This window comes from Salvelinus namaycush, chromosome 9, assembly GCF_016432855.1.
Source record: "Salvelinus namaycush isolate Seneca chromosome 9, SaNama_1.0, whole genome shotgun sequence".
In the NCBI taxonomy this organism is placed as follows: Eukaryota; Metazoa; Chordata; class Actinopteri; order Salmoniformes; family Salmonidae; genus Salvelinus; species Salvelinus namaycush.
In genome coordinates, this window is record NC_052315.1 from 15514319 (window position 1) to 15540245 (window position 25927).

Genomic DNA, 25927 nt, shown 5'->3' on the forward strand with positions numbered 1-25927 from the left:
GGACTAGGTGTTGCTTATTTTTGAAAGACTCAGAGACGCTGCCTTGGACCTTTTTAGGGTAGGATAGACACTTTTCCCCGACACACACGTCTCGACGTCCAGCCAATCATGCTGGCTTAAAGGCTTCTTCTTAAAGGCTTCTGACGAATACATACCTCACCCATACTATCAGAGAACGGTGTTACGGTCGTAACCTAAAGTTTTGTTGCTAAACAACCAACCCATCAACGCAATCAGCTGGGTCTGGTCTACTTAGTCAATTGACTTTGATTGAACCAGAAGAAGAAAATGCAGCCTGTTTTTTGTTGTTTTGTTTTTTTGTTGAAAAAAAAGAAAACGCAGCCTGTGGGGTATCTCGCTTCCTCTTCCGTCTCTGATATTATCATTGGTTGATGCTGAAATATGTATGATTTCCGGTTGAAGGGTCGCTTTCGTTAAGACTTCCTAAATTTGTTTCCGTGATTGTTTTTTCTCATGAACTACAGGCCATGGACGCAGTTATAACTGGTTAACATTTAATCGCACCATTAAAGCAGAAGTTAGAAACGTGTGAGAGAAAATCTAAGGCTGAACCTGTAAGTACCAACACTGATGTTATTTCAGTAAACGGACAGTTCTAGATCAGTTTCTAACCGTTAGCTTACTAGCCGCTGAGGCTAACTCGCTAGCCAGAACAGCCCCCTGCTGTAGCTAGTAAAGCTCCGACAATTGCTTAAATTTATCCTGAAATGAATTACTGAAAACGGGTCCTTGTTAAAACATTTTATTTGCGTTAAGTTTAGAGTTTGTTGGATTGCTAATGGCGTGACATATAACGTTAACGATAAAACGTACTAGTTCACGTTAGCTAGTTAGCCATAGAACCAACTAACGTTACCTAGCTCCATTCGTCATGGTCAGTAGCCGAGGATGAATCTATGTAACTTTTACTAGCTAGTTAATAAAATAGCTTTTTTATGGACCTGGACAGATTACAATCCACACTTGGGCATGTTTAATGTAAGTGAATGTATGGGCTGTGTTGACACTGCCAATGCCACCAACCCCTAACATTAAGAATTTTAAATAATAAAAATAACAATGGAGCGTTGCTAACTATGGACTCCCGGCGTTATCAGAGTTGCAGCGGACAGTATTTTTCAGTGACAACACGTTTCTGGCGGCCTTCTTCCGTTAAACACCGGTGTACCGGTACCCTCTGTAAAAAGCCTCGCTATTGTTATTTTACTGCTGCTCTTTATTATTATTATTATATTTTTAGTTGTTTCTTAATTTTTTTCTTAAAAGTGCATTGTTGGTTATGGGCTTGTAAGTAAGCATTTCACTGTAAGGTTTACACTTGTTGTATTCGGCGCATGTGACAAATACATTTAGATTTGTTCGGAGCATGCTAATTAGCACCTGTCTTCAGTAAACACGCACTGTAACATGGATATATGGCCGTGTGGGAACACTAACCCTATAAAGGTGTGTATCAATTGAACCTTTTTGTTTTTTGATATGGTTCTTATGCTACCAAAAACCGTACTGCAAGCGATGCTTGTTAATGTTCAGACCGAGCGTCGCAGCTCTTAACAAAACTCCCCGGTACAGTAGATGCCTCCGTCCAATGACTCTTATGTGTAATGTAATGGAACTGAGTCATGATCAACGGCCATGTACCACGGTAGGTGCTTTTAGCAACGCAGGGGTATTTACATTCACTAGCGTTGCTTTCTATTGTATTGGGTTGCATAAAAACACTCCGTGGTAAGCCAGATGTTAAATGCAATTCTATTTCAACTTTCTAGGTTGGTCATTATGATTGGGGGAATTTGAGACAAAATATCTAAAGGATTTTGTTATTAAACAGACTTCCAAACATGAGTCTGTTGTAGAACCACTTCCTCTCTACTTACCTCATGTCAAAAACAAGTTATTCCTTTTTTGTCCACATATGGCAGACATGCAGGACTTTATTTTGACATGAGGTAAGCAGAGAGGAAGTGGGTCCCACATTTGGGAAGTCTGTTTAAGGGCCCTCACCTCCTGCCTGTAGGCTGTCTCGTCGATGTTGTATCGTCTGCAATTTTGATGGTTGAGTTGAGACATGTGTGATCAAGTGAACATATAGTTCAGGAGAGGGCTGAGCATGCACCCTTGTGGGGCTCATGTGTTGAGGATCAGCGGAGGTTGCCTACCTTCACCACCTGGAGTCGGCTCGTCAGTAAGTCCAGAACCCAGTTGCACAGAGTGTGGTTCAGACCGGGCTTGGAGGTCACTATGGTGTTGAAAGCTGAGCTGTAGTTGAACAGCATTCTTACATAGGTATTCCTCTTGTCCAGATGGGATAGGGCAGTGTGCAGTTCAATGGCGATTGTGTCATCCATGGATTTGTTGGGGCGGTATGCAAATTGTAGTGGGTCTATGGTGGTGGGTAAGGTGGAGGTGATATGATCCTTAACTAGCCTCTGAAAGCACTTCATGATGACAGAAGTGATAGTCATTTAGTTCAGTTAGGGTACCTTTGCTTTCTTGGCTACATGAACAATGGTGTACATTTTGGAGGAAGTGGGGACAACCGACCTGGATGGGGAGCGATTGAATATATCCGTAAACAATTCAGCCAGCTGGTCTGCACATGCTCTGAGGACGCGGCTAGGGATGCCGTCTGGGCCGGCAGCCTCGCAAGGGTTAACACGCTTAACTGTCTTACTCAAGTCGGCCATGGATAACGAGAGCTCACAGACTTCGTGAGGGGCGGTGGCCCCCCATCAGTATCCCTGTTTTCCTCAATGCAGGCGAAGGTGTTTAGCTGGTACTGGAGCAAGGTGTCGGTGTCCTTGACGTGGCTGGTTTTTCCTTTATAATCCGTGATTGTCCGAACTCCTTGCCAAATACATGTCGTGTCTGAGCAGTTGAATTGCGACTCGACTTTGTCTCTGTACTGACGTTTTGCCTGTTTGGTTGCCTTAGAGGGCAAAGTTGTACTGTGTACTCGTCCATGTTCCCAGTCACCTTACTGTGGTTAAATGCAGTGGTTCATGCTTACAGTTTTGTGCAAATGCTTCCATCTATCCATGGTGTTTGGATAAGTTCTAATCATCACAGTGGGTGGGGGCACAACTCAGTGAATGAGTCAGTATACATCAATGTTATTCTGAGGTAACCCAGAACATATTCCTGTCGTCATGATCAAAACAATCTTGAAGTATAGATTCTGATTGGTCAGACGAATGTTGAACAGTCCTTTCCACGGGTACTTCCTGTTTAAGTTTCTGCCAATAGGACGGAGGAGAAGAATGATGAGCGAGTAGCGCAGGCGATGTATTGATAAGAATTCAGTTGAAATGTATTTAAATTCTGGCTTCCCATGGACTGTTTTTGTGCAACCCAATACAATTGAAAGCAACGCTAGTGTAAATACACCCGCTTTGCTAAAAGCCCATAGTACCACCACAAACCCATCATTGTTTACTTACAGTCATTGAAGCTCTTCTGGGTTTTTGTGAGTTGGGGTTCTTCCTTCTGGCTGTTTCAGTCTCTCTATGGAGATATTCAAATTTTCATGAGAATAGTTTAGTTCACGCCACGGTCACCATCAAAAACACCACCATGAGGGGTTTAGACAGAGCTGCATACTAAGCTGTTAACCCACTAACCTGTTGCCTTTTCAGTGTTGGATATGCTTACATGTTCAGCTTTCAAAGGGGATTGTGTAGCTCATTGAGGATAAAAGCATACATATTCTTCCTTTTAGGGTTGCACATTTTGGGGAATATTCAGAGGTGGAAACTTTCCATGGGAATTAACGGGAATATATGGGAATTAATGGAAATATATGCAAATTAATATTAATACTGTTTAAATGTTTGTTTTTTGCATTGGATATATTTACCATATCATATTGAGACAGAAACATAAACCTTTTACCTTATCATAAGTAGACATAATTGCAAATGATTAAATCCTTCTAATAGAAATAAAAAAACGATTTAGTTACGAATTGAACTTTAAGTTAGTTGACTCTTCACATGGGATGATTTCACTGAACAACAAAAGAAAGGGAATATTGAATGATCCCCAATGATCCATCACATCTTCCAAAAACGGTTTCAACATACATCTGTAAAATGATAGTCTAGAAACTAAAGCTTTGGTTGTCTTCCTCTCAGGCTTCCATGTCTTCTCCCTGGATCTCCTCAATGTCCACCTCTTGAACATCAGACTCTGAGGCCTCATCTTCACTGTCACTTTCCATCCTTGTTGACGATGGCTTGTCAGGCTCAAAAAGCCTCAAATTTGCCCGGATGGCCATCAATTTTTCAACCCTTGTATTGGTCAGCCTGTTGCATGCTTTGGTGTGTGTGTTCCCAAACAAGGACCAGTTGCGCTCTGAGGCGGCTGATGTTGCTGGGTTTTGTAGGATGTTGGAGGCAACAGGGGAAAGAGCCTCAGATCCACAAAGTCCCTTCCACTAGGTGGCTGATGAGATATGTTGGTACGACTGCCATATTGCATCTCCATCCCAAAGCGTTTGCTTGGAAGTGTACTTTGCCAGACTGCCAAGAACCTTGCCCTCATCCAGGCCTAGGTGGCGAGACGCTGTAGTGATGACACCATAGGCCTTGTTGATCTCTGCACTAGACAGGATGCTCTGGCCAGCATACTTGGGGTCCAACATGTTCGCTGTGGCGTGTATGGGCTTCAGGCAGAAGTTTTCACGCTTTTTGATGTATTTCAGAACTGCAGTTTCCTCTGCTTGGAGCAACAGTGAAGTGGGCAGGTCAGACTGTGATATGGTAATTTCTTGGAGAGACTCCTTCCCCTTCAGGAGACTGTCAAACATGATGACAACACCACCCCAACGGGTGTTGGTGGGCAGCTTCAATGTGGTGCCCTTATTCAAATCAAATTTTATTAGTCACATGCGCCGGTACAGAGTCAATGCGCGGGGGCACTGGCCAGCTGAGGTAGTATGTACATGTAGGTAGAGCCAATTAAAGCGACCATGCATAGATGACAACAGAGTGGCGGTGGGGCAGCCACCTGACTAGATGTCCAGGAGTCTTATGGCTTGGTCGGTAGAAGCTGTCCAGAAGCCTCCTGGACCCAGACTGGCTTGCCGTGCGGCAGCAGAGAGAACAGTCCACGACCAGGGTGGCCGGAGTCCTCGACAACCCCCTCTTCTCACTTTTCTTGGTGAGGTAGATTGCTGCTATAACTTGATGACCCTTCACATACCTAACTATTTCCTTGGCTCTCTTGTAGAGTGTATCCATTGTTTTTAGTGCCATGATGTCCTTGAGGTGCAGGTTCAATGCATGAGCAGCACAGTCAATGGGTGTGATGCGAGGGTAGGACTCCTCCACTTTAGACCAAGCAGCCTTCATGTTCGCAGCATTGTCAGTCACCAGTGCAAATACCTTCTGTGGTCCATGGTCATTGATGACCGCCTTCAGCTCATATGCAATGTAGAGACCGGCGTGTCTGTTTTCCCTTGTGTCTGTGCTCTTGTAGAATACTGGTAAGGGGTGGAGATGATGTAGTTAATTATTCCTTGCCCACGAACATTCGACCACCCATCAGAGATGATTGCAATACAGTCTGCTTTCTCTATGATTTGCTTGACCTTCACTTGAACTCTGCATCCAGCAAATGAGTAGATAAAGCATGTCTGGTTGGAGGGGTGTATGCTGGGCGAAGAACATTCAGAAATCTCTTCAAATACACATTGCCTGTGAGCATCAGAGGTGAACCAGTTGCATACACAGCTCGAGCAAGACATTCATCAGCATTTCTCTGTCTACATTCCTCCATTGAGTCAAAAACACTTCTGATTCCAGGAGGACCATGAGCTGTTGCTATTGATAAGGTATCTGATTCATAATTTTCACCTCAAATAGAAGCAGACAGACTTTTGTCAGAGGTTGCTTGTTGTGAGCGCTGAGGGTACTTTATGCACTTGGCCAGATGATTCTGTATCTTTGTTGCATTTGCACATATGATTTGGCACAGTATTTGCAAATGTACACCTTTTGCTTCTACATTAGCTGCAGTGAAATGTCTCCACACATCAGATAGTGCCCGTGGCAATTTCCTGTAAAGATTGTAATAAAAAATAAATAAAAATACAATTCCATGTACAGATAAATAGTTAAGCAGTTAGATTAAACAACTCCTTTGTAAGATCCATTTTTTATAAATGAATTAACACTCAGTTAGCAGGCTCAAGCAAGCTAAAACCCACATGGTAGCTATTTACTAGTTAACAAAAAATCATGTATGTCATATAAAATATATTCACCCCACCCAGTATTGTAATCAAAACTTAACAGAACGCATTTAGTCCTTGGCTCAGACAGTGTAGTAGTGTGGGCTCAATAGCATCTCATTAGTGTGCAAGATCTTGAAAATCAGCTGTACATGTGATGGAAGAATGCACTGTGCATGCAGAGGGTTGCAATTCCATTGAATTGGGGATAGTTCAACCAAAATATGCCAGAAGACCTAGAATTGCCTTTTGTATCCCACAAAAAAGGTTCACTGTTATAAGCTAACTTAAAAAAAAAAAAAAGAATTTAAGCAAGATTCCCAGGCTTAACTTCCCATGGAAATTTTCCGGGAAAATTTCTGGCTCTTTGCAACCCTACTTCCTTTCAATATTAAGTGGATGGTTATGTTAATGTACTGTAGGCAATGTGAATGACCTCATTTAGGCCTAAACAATGAGGGCAGATCAACAAGCCTGACTAGCCTCTGAATTGTAGAGTAATAGCCAAACATTCCTCACTCTGGTGATATATTCGTGTTGAGACATTAGAGGCATGTAGCATTCTCTAGCATTGTCCTGAGTCACACATAGTTAGACCATCGCAGGAGAAAGGTTTTTCCCAAGTGAGTCGCTGAGCTGTGCCTCAATGAAGCAGGTCAAAGAACAATGGTGTGGAGATTTCTTCGGTATAGCAGTTTTTAGGGAATTGTTTTGTGAAGTCTTGTTCATCCGGGATGTTTATGGCAGATTCTGTGCTGTTTCTCTGGCTTGTCCTTGTACGATAATCCTCTTTCATGCAGGGAATTTTCAGTCTGGTGTCAGTCTCCTACGTATTCTATTTTGTGCCTTAATGTGATGATTATTATTATTATTATTATTTTTTTTTTGCTTTTGTTTCACACTGTAATGTGCCTTAAGATGATGGGCATGTATTATAGTATCCAAGAAATCCAATGTCTCTGTTTTAGGTTTCAAAATCTGGTTCAGGCTTGTTGGCCGGTTAATGCATAGAGTTAAGAGGGTGAAACTTGAAGACGAAACAGAAGGTAGTTGGAAAAGGTGCGTAACTAATCTTGCATTCTACAGTGCTCATTTGGTAAAATGTGGCTTACTGTTACATGTTTGACCTTTTTAACCTATACAACTAGCTGGTCCGTCTGTTCTCATCATTTACTTGTATTCAATACTCAGTTACATGTATGTACTTATATTCAGCTTTGTATCATGTTGTTGGTGACTTCTATTGTTATGGGTCAGTTATTCAGCTTTCAGAATGACCGCTGTAGATGAGCTCTCGGACAGCACGGAGGTAGTGGAGATGGAGGACGTGCCCTCCCAGTTCTTTGTGGAGAAGCACTCGTGGGACGGCCTGCGGAACATCATCCATAGTAGCCGCAAGTACACGGGCATGGTCATCAACAAGGCCCCACACGACTTCCAGTTTGTCCAGAGGCAGGACGAGTCAGGCCCATACTCCCATCGACTCTACTACCTCGGTGAGGTCACCTCCACACCCTCACTGGAAATCCCATTATGGATTTTGAGGAGTCGTCATAATTTCTGTCAACAAACATCACCGCAATGGTGACAGTACGGTGTATCATAATTAACAAATCTGAATAGGGGTGGGAAATGGAGGAATCTCGTGTATATTTGATCTCTTCACTTGTGTTTGATTCCCTCTGCACCATTAATGTTAGAAGGTAGGCTATAGGGAACATTACAATGGAAAGGAACAACCTCAGAACAACCAATATCATTGACAATATCCTTGGGAACTTTGTGGTTACACAGACAAAAGATAAACAGACTTAGCGATGCAAATATATTCTTTAACTCAACCCTTTTCTTCCACTCCATGTTAATTTAGGAATGCCCTATGGAAGTAGGGAAAACTCGTTACTTTACTCAGAGATTCCCAAGAAGATTCGGAAAGAGGCCCTTCTGGTGTTGTCGTGGAAACAGATGCTAGATCACTTTCAGGTAATGAACCCTCAGCCCCTTCCGCTGGGCTCCCTTTTGTCACTTGTCGGATTTCTGGGAAATCTAAACATAAATGTTGTTCACCTCAAGAAGTTCATCACACATTCACAAGGAATTTCTGCATGCATGTCCTCATCCACAGCACTGATTTGTACTATGTAGAGGAGGACATACACAGGTCAGCTCAGTTGGCACCTAATGGAATACTACTGTACTTCCGACCTTTGGGAGTGCCTATGTTTGTCTATGCTCTGTAGATGACACAGCCATCAATACTATGCCCCCCAAAAAAACATATTATAATTCATTTCCCCTGTAAACACGAGTGGCAAAATGAAGGTACCGCTATTGTTGCCCAGAAAACTGCACTTTGGCTAAAGCCAGAACACGCTGGTGTTCACTGCATCGCTGTCTCACTGTCTGCTACGTATCTTCCCTGACCGTCAGGCCACTCCTCATCATGGGGTGTACTCCCGGGAGGAGGAGCTGCTGAGGGAGAGAAAGCGTCTGGGGGTCTTTGGGATCACATCGTATGATTATCACGCCGAGAGCGGCCTTTTCCTGTTCCAGGCCAGCAACAGCCTGTTCTACTGTCGGGATGGAGGCCATAATGGCTTCATTGTGAGTATTATTTACAGGACACAGCTCATACCTTCGTGTTAAAGTTAGGATCATACTGTTGTTATCCCAATACAGTTATCTTGGCATCTTGGTTATTTAGGTGGTCATGAAAGCAAAGTCCTTCAAATATATATACGATAGTCGAAACTTGTACATTGTGAAAATGAAGAAGTGTCAAAGTGCTCTGCATTTTTAAAGGAAAGAATTGTTCAAAGTGCTCTGTACAGTCGTGGCCAAAGGTTTTGAGAATGACACAAATATTCATTTTCACAAAGTCTGCTGCCTCAGTTTATATGATGGCAAATAGCATATACTCTAGAATGTTATGAAGAGTGATCAGATGAATTGCAATTAATTGCAAAATCCCTCTTTGCCATGCAAATGAACTGAATCCCAAAAAAACATTTCCACTGCATTTCAAGCCTGACACAAAAGGACCAGCTGACATCATGTCAGTGATTCTCTCGTTAACACAGGTGTGAGTGTTGACGAGGACATGGCTGGAGATAACTGTCACGCTGATTGAGTTCGAATAACAGACTGGAAGCTTCAAAAGGAGGGTGGTGCTTGGAATCATTGTTCTTCCTCTGTCAAACATGGTTACCTGCAAAGAAACACGTGCCGTCATCATTGCTTTGCACAAAAAGGGCTTCACAGGCAAGGATATTGCTGCCAGTAAGATTGCACCTAAATCAACCATTTATCGGATCATCAAGAACTTCAAGGAGAGCGGTTCAATTGTTGTGAAGAAGGCTTCAGGGCACCCAAGAAAGTCCAGCAAGCGCCAGGACCAACTCCTAAAGTTGATTCAGCTGCGGGATCGGGGCACCACCAGTACAGAGCTTGCTCAGGAATGGCAGCAGGCAGGTGTGAGTGCATCTGCACGCACAGTGAGGTGAAGACTTTTGGAGGATGGCCTGGTTTCAAGAAGGGACGCAAAGAAGCCACTTCTCTCCAGGACAACATCAGGGACAGACTGATATTCTGCAAAAGGTACAGGGATTGGACTGCTGAGAACTGGGGTAAAGTCATTTTCTCTGATGAATCCCCTTTCCGATTGTTTGGGGCATCTGGAAAAAAGCTTGTCCAGAGAAGACGAGGTGAGCGCTACCATCAGTCCTGTGTCATGCCAACAGTAAAGCATCCTGAGACCATTCATGTGTGGGGTTGCTTCTCAGCCAAGGGAGTCCATGGCCAGGAAACACCCCAGACCGTAATCCCATTGAGAACTTGTGGTCAATCCTCAAGAGGCGGGTGGACAAACAAAAACCCACACATTCTGACAAACTCCAAGCATTGATTATGCAAGAATGGGCTGTCATCAGTCAGGATGTGGCCCAGAAGTTAATTGACAGCATGCCAGGGCAGATTGCAGAGGTCTTGAAAAAGAAGGGTCAACACTGCAAATATTGACTCTTTGCATAAACTTCATGTAATTGTCAATAAAAGCCTTTGACCCTTATGAAATGCTTGTAATTTTACTTCAGTATTCCATAGTAACATCTGACAAAAATATCTAAAGACACTGAAGCAGCAAACTTTTTGGAAATTAATATTTGTGTCATTCTCAACTTTTGGCCACGACTGTACATTGCTAAAGTGAAGTATACGAAGTGCCTTATACACTTCTAAAATAAAGAAGTGTACCAAGTGGTCACCTACAAGTGTTTGTGACAGAAAAGGCTTTGACATGTAGGCACTCTGGTAACCAACCTGTCTGTTGCATGGTAACTTCTATGCCTGAAAGTCTGTGTGATGTTTAGCAGGCGTCCCCCATGAAGCCTGTAGAGATTAAGACCCAATGCTCAGGCACTCGAATGGACCCCAAGATCTCTCCAGGCGACCCCACCTTCATGGCCTTCATCAACAGCAACGACCTGTGGGTGGCCAGCATCGAGACTGGGGAGGAGAGGAGACTCACCTACTGCCATAAAGGTTGGCACAAATGATGTATAGCAGTGGTCACCAACCTTTACTGATTCAAGATCACTTTCTGAGTCACAATTCAAGCCGAGATCTACCTCTCAGATTAAAAAACAAAAAAAACTTTACTTAAGCTTTTGCAACATTAATCATATAAAAATAGTTCTATAGCATTGAGGTTTGTGCAGTAGGCTATAGGCCCAATACAATATTATTCAACATTTTAGGTATATGATCACACGTAATGGATCAATTGTTGTATTACTTGTGAGGCACAGCTGAGTGAGCATAATTATCAATTTTTTTTTTACTGAACTGAAGGCCTGCATCTGATAGTCAGTGTGAGGGGAGGGAGGGTAGTGATGGGCATTCCGAGTCTTTTCGGAGAGCCGGCTCATTTGGCTCCATTCACGTAAAAGAGACTGCTAAATTTGGCTCCCAAACGGCTCTTTGTTCAAAATGCTTAAAAAACGACCTAGAACCATGAACAAATGTACTATCTGCAATGTAAAGCCCAAAAGGTAGGAGACCATTATGTCAGATTGTGAAATGCGTGTTCAAGTACATTTTTACCTGGACAAATCGTTAGATGGCCTGGCAAAAAAATAGGTCTTTTTTTTTTACCGAAAAAAAGGGCCAATATTCACTGTTTGCAAAAAAGACCGTTCAATGCATGGCTGAGCACGTATAGCGTAGAGTAGGCCTAGGCTATATCAGATAGCCTACCTACCTTTCTTTGCACAGAATTTCTTTTTTTGGCTTTTTATAAACACATTTCCTGTAATTCTACTACACTCTATATGACTAGAGGCATTGGCAGAATCTTTTTTAGTACGACAAATTACCAATAGCCTACTTTACTGACACTGACAAACATATCAATATAAATTATGTCCATATAAATAGGCCTACAAGAAGGGGAGACACAAACAGAATATAATGTCCATCTCAACTGGAGGAGGAAATTGTCCAAAAACAAACTTTGCACTGACCCAACAATGATAGTGTGAATATGCGTAGTGCACACTTCTTGGGGATATGGCCGATGCTCTCCACTGGTGCCAATAAGATGGGTTATACTGTTGTTCCCTCAATTAAGTTGAGAATTTGGATAACTAAAAGACAGATTTAGTCTTTTCATTGCCTTCTCATTACATCAATAACCATTTGCTTTCCAAACTATGTTTTCCAATGATTGTATTTTTAAATATTGCTATATGCCTGGCTGGGCCTCTACTTTTCACTGACAGTCACAACTCAACAATCATCTGCCCATATTGTGCGTGCTGCCTTTCCTTCTGACTGTAGGCAATGCGACGTAAAACAATCCACAACTTATTTTTTTAAGAGTCTAATGATTCTCTGTGGCCAAATCATGCTTTAGTAGCCTTTTTAGAATTATTTTATTTCTGTATAGACAGGAGTAGGCTAATCATATAATTTTGGCAAATTAATTAAATTTATTTAGAGAGCTTAGCTTCCCCTAGCTTGATGAACGTGCCGCTCATGCACGGGATTATATACGTGTGTGTCTTCTCGAAATAAACTAAATAAATTGGGCCTAGGCTACAATACAGCACAGTAAAGCAGAACATTTTATATGTTTGTGTTTCATAATTATCACAGTTAAAATCAGAGTGCAACATTAAAGTCCACAAAGCATATTATTACAGTTGCATAACCTAGGCTACACAGCATGGTCACAATTTTAATTCAGGAGGACCATGGACAGATACCATCCAGACAGCCTTCGCAAAGAAAACAAGAGCCGGCTTCCGCCATTTCAGCACTACCAGCTGCCTGGACAGCCTCTCCAGCGGACGAGCATTTTTGCTGTTACAAAAAGTGTCATCATGGCTTATCTTAATGGTTTTGTTCCTTATTTTCCAAGCAGTGAAATCTGCAACTATGTCCTTGAAATCAAGTGCCCAGAGTAGATCATTCCCAAGAGCCATAAGATTAAAATGTTTGTCTTTTCCGGTCCCATCGTTGATTTGTCTGTTTTTGACGAGCAAGCTTTGAAAAGCACCACTGGCTTGATGCATAGGTAACGGGTAAAGTCAAGAATATTCGCAAGGCAATGTTAACATTGTGAAAGACTGCTTGTAGATTGCTCTGTTAGAACATGTGAATTAATTTTCCCCCCTACTTTTAATACATTCTTTAAACTGGACAATTTCATCTGGAAAATCATGTTGCAAGTCAGATTGATATTTACTTTGAAGGTTGAGTGCAGATCAATGTAGGTCTTATGTGGAAAGTGAAGGTATATTGTTAAAAAATCCAAAGCAGTTTTAGCTCTTTGTATGAGTCATACCTCCCATCCAACTCATCAATAAGTGTGTCAATCACAACGGTGAACACCGACAGCAAATTTCTGCTAACCTGTCATTGATTAACGACAGTCAGGCTCTGCCTCTTACGACTTATCAGTGTGTTTTTGTCATCTTCTCAGTCGTGTTAGGTCTGTAAAGCGATAGAACGCTTGGTGACATGTCCTTTCCTTTTGCCTCAAAGCTATCAAACTGATCCCGGAGCACAGCCCCAATCTCTAAAGGAGGCCACCCAACAAACACACTTAGACAGGTCCGGTTGGGCTACCTTAATTAATTGTAGTGCTTGTATTCTGAAAACGTTGGAGTATTATGTTTCACAAGTTACAGAGAAAGTTATTTCAAGTTTATCCATTTGGGTGTAGAGTGGTAGAGCCTTGTTAGATTTTCATCCTCAGATACTTCTAGAAGAGACTGACTAACATTGGCATAATTGAGGCATAATGCTTTTGTTGATTGTGCATGGGCAGGCCACCTCGTACCGGAAAGAGATTTGAGGGTTTCAATTAGACTGTTTTCATTTGGTTCTAAACCTGATATCGCAGTCTGCCACGCCAAGTGGATTTGGAGCAAAAGTTAAATATTGACTGCACAGGGCCTCCCAAGTGGTGCAGCGGTCTAAGGCACTGTATAGCAGTGCTTGAGGCGTCACTACAGCCCAGGGTTCGATCCCAGGCTGTGTCACAGCTGGCCGTGACTGGGAGACCCATGAGGCGGCGCACAATTGGCCCAGCCATCGTCTGGCTTAGGGGAGAGTTTGGCCGGCTGGGATTTCCTTGTCCCATCGCGCTCTAGCGACTCCTTGTGGCGTGCTGGGCGCCTGCAAGCTGACTTCGGTCACCAGCAAGACAGTGTTTCCTCCGACACATTGGTGTGGCTTGTTTCCGGGTTAAGCGAGCAGTGTTTCAAGAAGCAGTTCGGCTTGGCAGCGTCGTGTTTGAAAGGACGCATGGCTCTCGACCTTCGCCTCACCCGAGTCCGTAGTAGTTGCAGCGATGGTCATTAAAGTCATTAACTCGTTTTTCAACCACTCCACAAATTTATTGTTAACAAACTATAGTTTTAGCAATCTATTTTAGCATCTATTTTGTGCATGACACAAGTAATTTTTGCAACAATTGTTTACAGACAGTTTATTTCACTTATAATTCACTGTATCACAATTCCAGTGGGTCAGAAGTTTACATACACTAAGTTGACTGTGCCTTTAAACAGCTTGGAAAATTCCAGAAAATGTCATGGCTGTAGAAGCTTCTGATAAGCTAATTGACTTAATTTGAGTCAATTGGAGGTGTACCTGTGGATGTATTTCAAGGCCTACCTTCAAACTCAGTGCCTCTTTGCTTGACATAATGTGAAAATCAAAAGAAATCAGCCAAGACCTCAGGAAAAAAAATTGTAGACCTGCACAATTCTGGTTCATCCTTGGGAGCAATTTTCAAACGCCTAAAGGTACCATGTTCATCTGTACAAACAATAGTACGCAGGTATATACACCATGGGACCATGCAGCCGTCATACCGCTCAGGAAGGAGACGCGTTCTGTCTCCTAGAGATGAACGTACTTTGGTGCGAAAATTGCAAATCAATCCTAGAACAACAGCAAAGGACCTTGTGAAGATGCTGGAGGAAACGGGTACAAAAGTTTCTATATCCACAGTAAAACGAATCCTATATCGACACAACCTGATATCCCGCTCAGCAAGGAGGAAGCCACTGCTCCAAAACCGCCATGAAAGCCAGACTATGGTTTGCAACTGCACATGGGGACAAAGATTGTACTTTTTGGAGAAATGTCCTCTGGTCTGATGAAACAAAAATAGAACTGTTTGGTCATAATGACCATCGTTATGTTTGGAGGAAGAAGGGGGAGGCTTGCAAGCCGAAGAACACCATCCCAACCGTGAAGCACAGGGGTGGCAGCATCATGTTACGGGGGTGCTTTGCTGCAGGAGGGACTGGTGTACTTCACAAATAGATGGCATCATGGGAAGGAAAATGATGTGGATATATTGAAGCAACATCTCAAGACATCAGTCAGCTAGTTAACTTTTTATGGCTGCAGGGGCAGTATTGAGTAGCTCTGTTTAAGGTGCCCATTTCAAACGGCCTCGTACTCAATTCTTGCTCGTACAATATGCATATTATTGTTATTATTGGATAGAAAACACTCTCTAGTTTCTATAGCCGTTTGAATTATGTCTCTGAGTGGAACAGAACTCATTCTACAGCACTTTTCCTGATATGGAGTGAGATTTCAGAAATCTTGGCCCCTGCTCCCAGGTCAGTTCATAAGTCCCTGTGAATGCTATGATGCTACAAACACTGCCTACGCCTTCCTCTAGATGCCAGTAAGAGGTGACAATTTGAATGGAGTCGATTGCGCAATCAGGGCCTGTATAAAAGGCCAAAGACCGGATGTACCGTTCTTTTCCTGCTGCGCCTGACGCACGATGTACGTCGGACCTGCTCTCTTTCCAAGCTTGGGTTTAGCCAGTAATATTTCGCCGGTCATGTTTTTACTCGTTATAGGTGTTAAAAACATCATAAGGTAGTTAATTTAAACCGTTTTATAGCAATTTATATCCGTTTAGTGCGATTTTGAGGCATTGCTTTGTGTTGCACTTTGAAGCGCCGGGCACATTTCGGGGTCCCGGTCGAACGTTAGTGGGCATTTCGACGGACAAGAGGACATCTTTCGACCAAAAGAAGATTAGACCCAAGAAAGGATACATTGCCCAAGATTCTGATGGAAGATCACCTCATAGTAAGAAATATTTAAGATGATAAATCGTTGTTCTGTCGAAAAATGTTAAACGCATATTCCGCCATTTTCTTTGGTATAGCTTCGCTTGGCGAACCCTGTATTGCACAGTAAGGATAATTTTAGAAATGTAATTCAGCGATTGCATTAAGAACTAATTTGTCTTTCGATAGCTGTCCAACTTATATTTTTTTAGTCAAGTTTATGAATAGTTATGCATGAGACAAGATCACTGTTAAAGATGGCGCCCGACATTTTCAGGCTAGTTTTGCTAGTATTGTCATTGTATAACCACGGTTTTTTGTGGCTAAATATGCACATTTTCGAACAAACTCTATATGTATGTTGTAATATGATGTTACAGGAGTGTCATCGGAAGAATTCTGAGAAGGTTAGTGAAAAAATTAATATATTTTGGCGATGATTACGTTATCGCTCTCTTTGGCTTGAATCAATGCTCTGGTAACATTTGCACATGTGGTATGCTAATATAACGATTTATTGTGTTTTCGCTGTAAAACACTTAGAACATCTGAAATATTGTCTGAATTCACAAGATCTGTGTCTTTCCATTGCTGTGAGCTGTGTATTTTTAAGAAATGTTTTATGATTAGTAATTATGTAATTCTCGTTGCTCTCTGTATTTATTCTAGTCGAGTTGTGATGGTGGGTGCAATTGTAAACTATGATTTATACCTGAAATATGCACATTTTTCTAACAAAACCTATCCTATACAATAAATATGTTATCAGACTGTCATCTGATGAGGTTTTTTCTTGGTTAGTGGCTATCAATATCTTTATTTGGCCGAATTGGTGATAGCACCTGATGGAGTAAGAAACTGATGGAGTTAGAAAAGTGGTGTCTTTTGCTAACGTGGTTAGCTAATAGATTTACATATTTTGTCTTCCCTGTAAAACATTTTAAAAATCTGAAATGGTGGCTTTATTCACAAGATCTGTATCTTTCATTTGGTGTCTTGGACTTGTTAATGTGTGAAAGTTAAATATTTAAAAAAAATATTTTTTTGAATTTCGCGCCCTGCACTTTGAGCTGGATGTTGTCATAGGTGTACCGACCTCGGGCTTGCAGCCATAAGAGGTTAACCTTTTCTCAATAGGGGGTGCTGTTTTCACTTTGTAAAAATTTCGTTCCCAAATTAAACTGCCGCGTACTCAATTCTTGCTCGTACAATATGCATATTATTATTACTATTGGATAGAAAACACTCTCTAGTTTCTAAAACCGTTTGAATTATATTTGTGAGTAAAACAGAACTCGAGTTGGAGCAATTTTCCTGTGAGGAAGTGAGAAATCTGAAATAAGGCAGGCTGTTCTGGGGTCCGTTTATTAATTTGCATGTGTTCTATTGGTCGAGATGCACTGCATACGCCTTCCCCTAGATGTCAGCAAATAGGGAGAATTGGAATGGAGTTGCTAGGCAGATCTGAGGCCATATAAAGGGTTTTGGAACGTGGGGTCCACTCTTTTCAACTTTCGCCATGACGCAAGACAGACCTCAGGATGGCGTTCTAGAAAGCTCTCGTTATAGGAGTTAGATATATCCGGCTCTGATTTTATTCGATATAGGTGTTAACGACATCATAATATTGTTATTTTAAACCGAGTTATATCAGTATATTGCGATTTTCGGATATTTATTTGTGCTGCGTTATAGTGAGTTGGACACGTCTTCGCCACATGGCTAATGTTTACTGCTAATTCCAAAGTTGAAGGCGACAATCTACAACCGAGCAACGATTCCTCTGGACAAAGGACAACTTGCCCAAGATGCTGATGGGAGCTCATCAAAAAGTAAGAAGTATTTATGATGTTAATTCGTTGTTCTGTTGAAAAATCTTGACCTACTATTCCGCCATTAATTTCGGTGCGGTCTCGCTTTAACGCACGCTGTATGTCGTAGTAACGTTAATTTTAAAAATCTAACACAGCGGTTGCATTAAGAACTAATGTATCTTTCATTTGCTGCCCAACCTGTATTTTTTAGTCAAGTTTATGATTAGTTATTGATTAGATTAGGTGCCTCTCCCAAGATTTCTCCCGACATTTTGTTTGCAGCTTGGCTACTATTCTCATTGTATAACCACGATTTGTGCCGCTAAATATGCACATTTTCGAACAAACTCTATATGTATGTAATATGATGTTATAGGACTGTCATCTGAAGAAGTTTGAGAAGGTTAGTGAAAAAATTAATATCTTTTGCTGGTTTATTCGTTATCGCTATTGTTGGCTTGAATCAATGCTGTTGTGTGGTTGGCTATTGTAGTAAGCTAATATAATGCTATATTGTGTTTTCGCTGTAAAACACTTAAAAAATCTGAAATATTGGCTGGATTCACAAGATCTTTGTCTTTCATTTGCTGTACGCTGTGTATTTTTCATAAATGTTTTATGATGAGTATTTAGGTAATTCACGTTGGTCTCTGTAGTTATTCTAGTTGCTTTGGTGAGAGTTGTGATGGTGGCTGCAATGTAAAACTATGATTTATACCTGAAATATGCACATTTTTCTAACAAAACATATGCTATACAATAAATATGTTATCAGACTGTCATCTGATGAAGTTGTTTCTTGGTTAGTGACTATTTATATCTTTATTTGGTCGAAATTGTGATAGCTACCTATGCAGGAAAAAAATGGTGGGAAAAAAAAGTTGTGTATTTTGCTATGGTGGTTAGCTAATAGAAATACATATTGTGTCTTCCCTGTAAAACATTTAAAAAATCAGAAATGATGGCTGGATTCACAAGATGTGTATCTTTCATCTGGTGTCTTGGACTTGTGATTTAATGATATTTAGATGCTAGTATTTACTTGTGACGCTATGCTAGGCTATGCTTGTCAGCTTTTTTACTGATGGGGGGGCTCCCAGATCCGGGATTGGGATGAAGTAGAAGTTAAACAATTTAAAGGCAATGCTACCAAATACTAATTGAGTGTATGTAAACTTCTGACCCACTGGGAATGTGATGAAAGAAATAAAAGCTGAAATAAATCATTCTCTCTACTATTATTCTCACATTTCACATTCTTAAAATAAAGTGGTGATCCTAACTGACCTAAGACAGGGAATTTTTACTGGGATTAAATGTCAGGAATTGTAAAAAACTGAGTGTAAATGTAGCATGGGTTGATCTCTCCTATGCTTGATTGCAGGCGTTTAGTTGCCCTTTGTGTTGTGCAGAAAAAAACCCAGTCAGTTTGGGTATTTTCTGGTTTAAGTTCTTTTTTTAATCTTTTTTTTAAGGGGTGGATCAGCTTAATATTGCGGAAAGAATGTTGCTTCCAATGTAATTGTCTGCATCATTTCCAATCCCCCATATTTTTTTGGTAAATATATATATCCATACACGCATGCATACACATACCTATATAGACATACATACTTTTTTAAAGAATATACCTTTATTATTATTCCCCGCAAACCCTACCACCGATCCCCCAATTGGAGTAAACTAATAAACACTTCTGCTTTTACCTTCAATTTATACATCTTATACACATTTTACAGTCTACTTTACAATAGTTCTCTCTTGTTTGTTCTTAGTCCTTCCTCTATTTCTGATGTCCATCCAGTTTGATTTCTATTTGTAACTGTGCTATTTCATAAAAGTTCCGAACCTATATACATTTTACAGATCCCGTATGCTTTACATTGTTTATCTTGTTATTAGTCCCACCCTTCAGCTTCATTCAACCCCTCCCATCTATCTCTCAACATCATCCATTTCGGATTTCTATTTGCCATATATTTTTCAACTGTGCTGTGATGCATCACAAAATAATTGAACCTTCCTATTCTCATAGCTTCTACAGATTGTAAATTAAAAATAAACATTTTTGCTAAAATAATTATTATATTATTGATTGATTGACTATGGCTTTTCAAATCACCCAGTATTGCTATCTGTAGGGTTAGTTCTAGGCAAATGTTGCAATTCTTCAGCCATTCCTGGTCCTGTGACCAAAAACGAGCTACATATGGACAATACCAAAATAAATGATCTAATGACTCTGCCTCCTCACAGCAGAATCTGCAGAGCTGGGAAGATTGTATCCCCCAATATATATATATATATAACATTCTATTAGTTGCAAGAATTTTGATTAGTAATTGGAATTGAAAAATTTGAAGTTTTGAATCCGGCGTTGTTTTGCGTATCAATTCATAAACCATGTGCCATGGAATGGGTACATCGCAAATCTCTTCCCAACTATTTTGCAATTTATATGGCACAGCTGTCAGTTTTTTGGTCCTTAAATGAAATTGGTATATGTTTTTATTTATCTCACTTTTCTTTAACCATTTATGTTCTTTAATACAGGGCCGACATACAAGTTCCTTACTTTTTCCCCTTCTACTTGCCTCTTCCATTTTTGTGGTAATGCTGCAATTAATTGGTTGTAATTTTGGGTAGAGCAGACATTTCCATATGTCTGTGTTAGCTGCATGTGTGACATAACTCCACCAGTCCTATTTATGATATCATTCACTAAAATTATACCTTTAAAAAAAAAATATCAATTAGTATATTTGAATTTAACCACAATATTTGTTGTACTATTTGTTCCGTCCTTTCAGGTGGATTAAACTGAAATTGCAACCAACTTTCTAAGGCTTGTTTAAAAAATAAAGATATTTTGGAGATTATTTCCTTTTCAAACAACCGAAAGTGAGCAGGTGTAATCTGAATAAAGGGGAAAAGGCCCTTCTTGAATATAGGATGAGACATTCGTACCAATTGACTAGAGAACCAGTTTGGATTTAAGTATAACTTTTGTATGACTGATGCCTTTAGTGAGAGGTCTAATGCTTTAATATTTAATAATTCCTGCCCTCCGAATTCATATTCGTTATATAAATAGGCCCTTTTAATTTTATCTGGCTTGCCGTTCCAAATAAAATTTGAATATTTTTTGTTCATATAATTTAAAAAGCAGGTCACTAGGTGTAGGCAAAACCATAAGCAAATAGGTAAACTGTGATGACTAAAGAGTTAATCAGGGTGATTTTTCCGCAAATAGACAGGTATTTTCCTTTCCATGGTAGCAAGATCTTATCTATTTTTGCTAACTTTCTATAAAAATTTATTGGAGTGAGATTTCTTTCTTTTGGGATTTGTATACCGAGTATGTCCACATCTCCGTCAGGCCATTTAATTGGTAAACTACATGGTAATGTAAAATGTGCATTTTTTTTGTGATCCAATACATAATATACACTTATTATAATGTGGTTTTAAGCCAGAGAGGATAGCAAAAGTATCTAGATCCTCTATGAGGCCGTGGAGAGACTCTAATTGTGGTTTTAAAAGAAAACATGAATCATCGGCGTACAATGACACCTTAGTTTTTAAGCAACGTATTTCTAATCCCTTAATATTATTGTTTGATCTAATCTTAACAGCTAACATTTCGATGGCAATAATAAATAGATATGCCGATAGTGGACAACCTTGTTTTACTCCTCTAGATAGTTTAAAACTTTCTGAGATGTAGCCATTATTTACTATTTTACACCTAGGGTTACTATACATAACTTTAACCCATTTTATAAGAGATTCCCCAAAATGGAAATATTCTAGGCATTTATATATAAACTCCAGTCGTACTTTATCAAAAGCCTTTTCAAAATCAGCTATGAAAACCAGGCCTGGTGTCCCCGATATTTCATAGTGTTCTATTGTTTCCAGTACTTGTCTTATATTATCTCCAATGTATCGTCCATGTAAAAAACCTGTCTGGTTAGGATGAATAATATCTGACAATACTTTTTAAATTCTATGCGCCAAGCATTTTGCTAGGATTTTTGCATCACAACACTGAAGTGTAAGAGGTCTCCAATTTTTTGAATGGACTGGATCTTTATATATACCACTTGGGTCCTGTTTCAGTAATAATGATATCAGACCTTCTTGTTGCGTGTCTGATAATCTACCATTTATATAGGAGTGGTTAAAACAAGCTAATAATGGTCCTTTGAGTATATCAAAACAAGTTTTGTATACTTCCACTGGTATGCCATCCAGCCCTGGAGTTTTCCCATCCTTAAAGGCCCCAATTGCATCAAGCAGTTCCTCCTCTGTAATTTGGCCTTCACATGAGTCTTTCTGTACAGATGTTAATTTTACATTATTATTAGGAAAAAAATCCATACAATAAGTTTCAGTTAGTGGAGATGGAGGAGCCTGAAACGAAAACATATTCTTAAAGTACTTTACTTCCTCTTTCAAAATATAATTTAGTGAATCATGCGTGACTCCATCATTTGTAACAAGTTTTAATAAAAAAAAATTGGTAGCATTTCTATATTGAAGATTGAAAAAGAATTTGGTGCATTTTCCCCCATATTCCATCCAGTTCACTTTATTTTTTATAATATATTACACTGGATCTTTCTTGAATAAGTACCTCCATTTCTTTTTGTTTTTCCTCTAACTTATTCTGTGCCTCTATGGTACCGTTTTTATTGCCATCTAACTGTACTGTTAGTCCTTCAATTTCCTTTGTTAATATGGACTCTTTTGATCTAAATTGCTTTTGTTTTATAGATGAGTACTGAATTGCATGGCCTCTAAAGGCACATTTTAAAAGTGTCCCATACATTAAGGGGATCTGCTGTACCTATGTTATGTCTGAAAAAGTCAGTTATAAATTATTCTGTCCTAGTTCTAAACAATTTATCATCTAGTAGGCTTTGATTAAATTTCCAATATCCTGGTTTAAGTTCTTGGTCCTGCTGCTTTCTTATCTGTAATTTTATATTCTGGGCCCCACACAGGCCATCATTTTCAGTAGGTAGGCTAGCTAGCAAGATCTTTGTAACCGAGTACATGTCATGCCATATTTGGGAACAGCTTTCTGATTGGAATATGAAAGACATATGACTCACACAATTGACCAGTTGCATTATTTATTTTGCAGTAGATGTTTTTTATGATTCAGTTACCCATTCAAAGCAGAGCCTCCCAGTTACCCACGTGGGCCCACTACCTCCTCTCCTCTCCCATCTGATGATTAGCAGAGCGGCAGAAGGCTGTCTAAACTCATTGAGAGCAGGCTGCTGAGTCCTCCTGTGGTTGGTGGTTGCAGTAAAAAAAAAAAAGTATATGTACGCTATATTACATGTTTTGCTGCCTCTTGGGCCCCAGCGACTTCAGCCCCGATAAGCCACTACGCTAATTCGGCCCTGGTCACAGTATCAACTTTGCTTTACTTTGAGGTTTCTTTTTACAGTCTATGGCTCAAGGAAACTGCCGGCACGGTGATCCGAGCTATCTGATTGGCCAACAGTAGGCATATATACTATCAACAGCGCGAAACGAATAAATAAAACAAATAGGAACGCAAGGCTTCATCGTTGTTTTTTTTACAGAAATGTTTGGTGATTGACTAGGGGCGTGTTCGTAAATTCGCTCTGGCTATCTACTCCGATTTCAGAGCACTCTCGTCTGAGTGTGCCAGAGTGCAGAATAACGGATTCATTTACGAACGCTCAGCACCCGTTGAATATGACCGGTGTCGGTAAACGCTGGCAAAAAAACGTATTTAAATTGTTGCCAGCAGCACAGTTAGTCACCAACGCTCTGGATAACATGAGAACAGCCTAACCAGCTCTGCTAGGGTGTGAAAAATGGTCAGAGTGAGGTGTTCTCTCATTTGTGCCTGGAAGTAGCTAGCAAGCTAGCCAACATTAGCCAGTTAGCTTGGGTGCTTGACTGCCATTGTGTGGTCAGAACGCTCGGATCAACTCTACTCCTCGGCCAGAGCGTCCAGTGTGCAGAGCGAAGCGCTCTGAACGCTCCCAGAGCGAATTTACGAGGAATGCCTTGGAGATCGACCAGTATATCGCAATCGACTGGTTGGTGACCACTGTATACCGGTCCGCCGTATTGGCACTCCCCAGAAGAAGCAGTCCTCCTTAGGAATGAATGGAATTGTACAGTTTTTCAATTAACTGTTTCAAGAACAAAATTACATGTATTTTTGTTGTAGTGGGGACAGTAACATTAGAACTTTCAAAAATTAGGAGGATAGACTTTCCTACAGCCTTAAAGGTTGGCATGCTACTAAACAAGCAAACTATTTTGAGACTGATGCTGTTCAGCTTTCAGAGTTGTGTTATTTCTCAATTGAATAGATTTCCGTTGAATGTACGCTCTTCAATGTATCTGAAAGGGTGCTCTTTTGGGTTAATACCAAAGATGCATACAGGCCTGCATTTCATTTTCATCATATGGGGCGGCAGGTAGCCTACTGGTCAACCGAAAGGTTGCAAGATCGAATCCCCGAGCTGACAAGGTAAAAATCTGTCGTTCTGTCCCTGAACAAGGCAGTTAACCCACTCTTCCTAGGTCGTCATTGAAAATAAGAATTTGTTCTTAACAGACTTGCCTAGTTAAATAAAGGTAAAAAATATATATATATATATATGATGTGCGAATATACTAGCAAAGGTTTTCTTTAAAAAATTATCCTGTAGTGTTGATAACCAATTATTTGAATCTTTTAAATTAAGTTTGTTCATGAAAGGGCATCATCTTTTAACGTAAAATGGAAAGCAGAGAGCGGTCTCCTGACAGTGCATCCTTCTCTACCTTTCTTAGGGCTGAATAATGTGAAGGAGGACCCCAAGTCTGCAGGCATTGCCACCTTTGTAATCCAGGAGGAGTTTGACCGCTTCACGGGCTACTGGTGGTCGCCAGCTGCTCCTGAAGGTTAGTCTTTTCTGGATGGTTTTTGTGATGCTTGTCCTTATGTTTCCTTTCCCTCTACCAGAGATGTAGCTTTTGACTGAACAGGGACTCCAGATTTCTCTATCTTATCAATAAAATGCATTTTGTTTTTCATTACTACTTTAAGTTTAATAATAATAATTTAAAAAAGGTTAGTTAAATCTTACTGGATTGTTGAAGACAAATTCAACTAGGTTAGGCCATTCAAACACAAAGCACATAGTGGTGGGAAAAGTACCCAGTTGTCATACTTGGGTCGAAGTAAAGATGCCTTAATGGAAATTACTCAAGTAAAAGTTAGTCACCCAGTAAAATACTACTTGAGTAAAAGTCTAAAAGTATTTGGTTTTAAATATACTTAAGTATCAAAAGTACAAAACATTTCAAATGTCTTATATTAAGCAAATAGCTAGGGGCACATTAGCTAGGGGCACATTCCAAAACTCAGACATAATTTACAAACGAAGCATGTGTTTAGTGAGTCCGCCAGATCAGAAGCAGTATTGATGACCAGGGATGTTCTCTTGATAAGTGTGTGAATTAGACCATTTTCCTGTTTTGCTAAGCATTCAAAATGTTATGAGTACTTTTGGGTGTCAGGGAAAATGTATGGAGTAAAAAGTACATAATTTTCTTTAGGAATGTAATGAAGTAAAAGTTGCAAAAATATAAATAGTGAAATACAGATACCCAAAAAAACTTTAGCACATACTTGCTTTTGAATAAAATGGCCAACTCAATAAGTTTCTCTTTCAGACCCAGATGGGGGGAAGACCCTCCAGTTACTGTATGAGGAGGTGGATGAGTCAGAGGTGGAGTTAATTCACGTTCCCTCCCCAGCCCTGGAGGAGCGCAAGGCTGATGTTTACAGATACCCCCGCACAGGTCCGCTCTCACCCTCATCCCCACCCCAAATGGCCTTTTTTAAGTATTAGTAGTACTGATTCATAACTTTTTATTGAACTGTATTGGCTACTATCTACATTTTCATGTGACTATTGTGGCTAGGCAGAGTTGGATTTTATACTTCAATATACAGTACCAGTCAAAAGTTGTTCTTGATTTGTATTATTTCCTACATTGTACAATAATAGCAAAGACATCAAAACTATGAAATAACATATGGAGTCATGTAGTAAGCTAAAAAGTGTTAAACAAATCAAAATATATTTTAGATTCTTCAAAGTAGCCACCCTTTGCCTTGATGACAGCCTTGCACACTCTTAGCATTCTCTTAACCAGCTTCACCTGGAATGCTTTTCCAACCGTCTTGAAGGAGTTCCCATATA

The 25927-nt window shown here is 40.3% G+C and overlaps 1 protein-coding gene across 3 annotated transcripts in view; it reads left to right on the plus strand.

Moving 5' to 3' along the window:
• Positions 1-430: 430 nt before the first annotated feature.
• The window catches only part of LOC120053733 (dipeptidyl peptidase 9-like), a 38892-nt gene continuing 13395 nt past the window's right edge, over positions 431-25927 (plus strand). Inside the window, exons 1-8 of one of the 3 annotated variants that reach the window (XM_039000945.1) lie at positions 431-575; positions 7222-7312; positions 7511-7749; positions 8124-8236; positions 8684-8857; positions 10621-10792; positions 24510-24620; positions 25395-25523. In XM_039000945.1, the coding sequence (XP_038856873.1) occupies positions 7257-7312; positions 7511-7749; positions 8124-8236; positions 8684-8857; positions 10621-10792; positions 24510-24620; positions 25395-25523 (994 nt within the window). In that variant the 5' untranslated portion in view covers positions 431-575; positions 7222-7256. Of the gene's footprint in view, positions 576-7221; positions 7313-7510; positions 7750-8123; positions 8237-8683; positions 8858-10620; positions 10793-24509; positions 24621-25394; positions 25524-25927 lie in introns of those variants that run through there. The other 2 variants (XM_039000946.1, XM_039000947.1) reach the window with 2 other exon arrangements.